Source organism: Nestor notabilis, unplaced genomic scaffold, assembly GCF_000696875.1.
Source record: "Nestor notabilis isolate BGI_N333 unplaced genomic scaffold, ASM69687v1 scaffold16937, whole genome shotgun sequence".
Taxonomy (NCBI): domain Eukaryota; kingdom Metazoa; phylum Chordata; class Aves; order Psittaciformes; family Psittacidae; genus Nestor; species Nestor notabilis.
Window position 1 is genome coordinate 10,050 of NW_009935339.1, and position 2,976 is coordinate 13,025.

General features: G+C 62.6%; 1 protein-coding gene across 1 annotated transcript in view; it reads left to right on the forward strand.

Moving 5' to 3' along the window:
• The window catches only part of LOC104408254 (low-density lipoprotein receptor-related protein 1-like), a gene marked incomplete at both ends in the record, with an annotated part of 22,819 nt that overhangs the window by 9,609 nt on the left and 10,234 nt on the right, over positions 1 to 2,976 (forward strand). Inside the window, 8 exon segments of the mRNA XM_010017801.1 lie at positions 380 to 584; positions 723 to 887; positions 1,221 to 1,465; positions 1,688 to 1,819; positions 1,926 to 2,153; positions 2,296 to 2,416; positions 2,418 to 2,465; positions 2,664 to 2,665. Coding sequence (XP_010016103.1) covers positions 380 to 584; positions 723 to 887; positions 1,221 to 1,465; positions 1,688 to 1,819; positions 1,926 to 2,153; positions 2,296 to 2,416; positions 2,418 to 2,465; positions 2,664 to 2,665 — 1,146 coding nt within the window.

A 2,976-nucleotide genomic window follows, 5' to 3' on the forward strand; every position in this document is an offset into this window, starting at 1 on the left:
CTTGGCACCCCGCAATGGTGCGGCCACTGGAGTCCACAGCCCCTGTAACGATCCTGTTCTGCTCTCTGAAGCTGCTCATTATGTAGGAGTTAATTAGCATTCCCAGCACTTCCCTAATGGTAATTGCAGCCCAGCAGCTGGGAGCACAAAGCCAGGCCCCCTCCCCATCAGTGCTGCAGAGCCATGGGAGGGGACACGTGCACTGGGGTAGCGAGAGCCCAGCCGGGACCACGGACGTGGGGCTGACCCCTTTAGGGTTCAGGCCCCATTTGGGGAAGAAGCAGACCCCCATGGGGCTATTTGAGAGCAGGGTGTGACAGTGGCAGGCGTGCTGGGGAAGAAGCACCAGCCTGAGCCCTCCCGGCACTGTGCCCCACAGCTCTGACCAGCTTTGAGGTGGTCATACAGTACGGGCTGGCCACCCCCGAGGGGCTGGCTGTGGACTGGATCGCTGGCAACATCTACTGGGTGGAGAGCAACCTGGACCAGATTGAGGTGGCCAAGCTGGACGGCACCATGCGAACCACCCTGCTGGCTGGGGACATCGAGCATCCCCGCGCCATCGCCCTGGACCCTCGCTATGGGTAAGGCAGGAGTGGACATTGGTCCCCAGGGCAAGCACCCTTGTGGGGTGAGGCCAGGCTTGGGCACACACCCCACTGCAGGCTGAGGAGGCAGAGCTTGTCCCTGCGCTGACAATCCCTGCTCGCTGTCCCCGGCAGGATCCTGTTCTGGACGGACTGGGATGCCAGCCTGCCCCGCATCGAGGCTGCCTCCATGAGCGGCGCGGGCCGGCGCACCATTCACAAGGAGACAGGCTCTGGCGGGTGGCCCAATGGGCTCACTGTGGACTACCTGGAGAAGCGCATCCTTTGGATCGACGCCAGGTAGGACCAGGACACTGCTCCACAGCTCCCATCCCCTCTGGGACCCAGCCCTCCCAGCTCCTTCCCCAGTGCTCCTGTGTTGTGCTGCCATTTGACTGCTGGGCTGGGAGCAGAAGGCTTCGCTCTGTGGGATCTGTTTGTGTCTGCAGCACGTCCCAGCCTTTGCTCTGGGTTTTGTCCTCTGTGGGGGCTCTCATCACTGCCATAAATCGTCCTCCTCCGCAGCATTAAGCAGAGCAGAGGAGGCAGCTGCTTCAGCCCTGGGGGTTGTTGCTGTTGGGTTAGAGACCTGTGCTTCTGCCTGCGCTCACCCCTGGGCTCTGCTGGGCACAGGTCAGATGCCATCTACTCAGCCCTGTACGATGGGACGGGGCACATTGAGGTGCTGCGGGGACACGAGTACCTGTCGCATCCCTTCGCCGTCACCCTGTACGGCGGTGAGGTCTACTGGACCGACTGGCGCACCAACACGCTGGCCAAGGCCAACAAGTGGACGGGGCACAACGTGACGGTGGTGCAGAGGACCAACACGCAGCCTTTCGACCTGCAGGTCTATCACCCCTCCCGGCAGCCCCTGGGTGAGCCCTGGGGGGGCGCAGGCAGTGGGATGGGCTGTGGGGAGCATGGAACGGGGATGGGGCGCTCAGTGTGTGCCCACAGCACCCAGCAAAGGGGTGTTCTGGGGTGTTGAGGCTGAGGGGTCTGACCTCCTCGATGGGGCAGGCAGAGGTCTTGGGAGGTCTGCAGCCCTTTAGGGCCCCCTGGAATAGGGATGTCACTGAGTCTTACCCCCTTTGCAGCTCCCAATCCCTGTGAAGCCAACGGGGGCAAAGGGCCGTGTTCCCACCTCTGCCTCATCAACTACAACCGCACGTTGTCCTGCGCCTGTCCCCACCTCATGAAGCTGGACAAGGACAACACAACCTGCTATGGTAAGGGTCTGTCCAGGCCACTATGGGGTGAGGAGAGGGTGTAGGTGCTTTGGGGCTGGTTCTGCAGACCGGGTCCCACGACCACCCCTCTTGTCCTTCTCCCCAGAGTTTAAGAAGTTCCTGCTGTACGCACGGCAGATGGAGATCCGTGGCGTGGACATTGACAACCCCTACTACAACTACATCATCTCCTTCACGGTGCCTGACATCGACAACGTCACCGTGGTGGACTACGATGCTCTGGAGCAGCGCATTTACTGGTCTGATGTCCGCACCCAGACCATCAAGAGAGCCTTCATCAACGGCACTGGTGTGGAGACCGTCGTCTCTGCGGGTGGGTGCAGATGAGCATTGCCCCCCACGCTGCTCCCGTCGGAGCAGGGCAGAGGCTTTGGCTCCGTGAGATCGACCCTTCTGAGCATCATCGCAGCCCTGTTCTCGCAGCTGACAAGTCTCCTTTCTCCATTCCCCTTCAGACCTGCCCAACGCTCACGGCCTCTCCGTGGACTGGGTTTCCAGAAACCTCTTCTGGACCAGCTATGACGCCAACAAGAAGCAGATCAATGTGGCCCGGCTGGATGGCTCCTTCAAGAACGCGGCAGGGGCTGGACAAGCCTCATTGCCTGGTGGTTCACCCCCTCCAGGGGTAAGTGGTGCTGCAGACGTGGGGGGGGGCAGGCCAGGGCTGTGGGAGCAGCAGGAGGTGCATGTGCAGGCACACGTGTGCGCACGCGTGTGGAGGTGGAGGGAGCAGGTTGCTCTCCCGATGTGTCAGCGCGTGTAGGAGGTGTGTGAGAGGAGCCGGGGGCCCAGCCTGGATTGCCTGGTGGTTCACCCCCTCCAGGGGTAAGTGGTGCTGCAGACGTGGGGGGGGGCAGGCCAGGGCTGTGGGAGCAGCAGGAGGTGCATGTGCAGGCACACGTGTGCGCACGCGTGTGGAGGTGGAGGGAGCAGGTTGCTCTCCCGATGTGTCAGCGCGTGTAGGAGGTGTGTGAGAGGAGCCGGGGGCCCAGCCTGGGACGTGTGTGGTTGTCAGCAGCAGCAGGCTCTGCTCCTGTGCGTGCCAGCCTGGCTGCACTGGTCCCACAGTGCAGGGGAGGATGCTCACAGGCTGTGCAGGGAGAGGGCTGGAGAGCAGGGAGGGCTGGGGGGGCAGC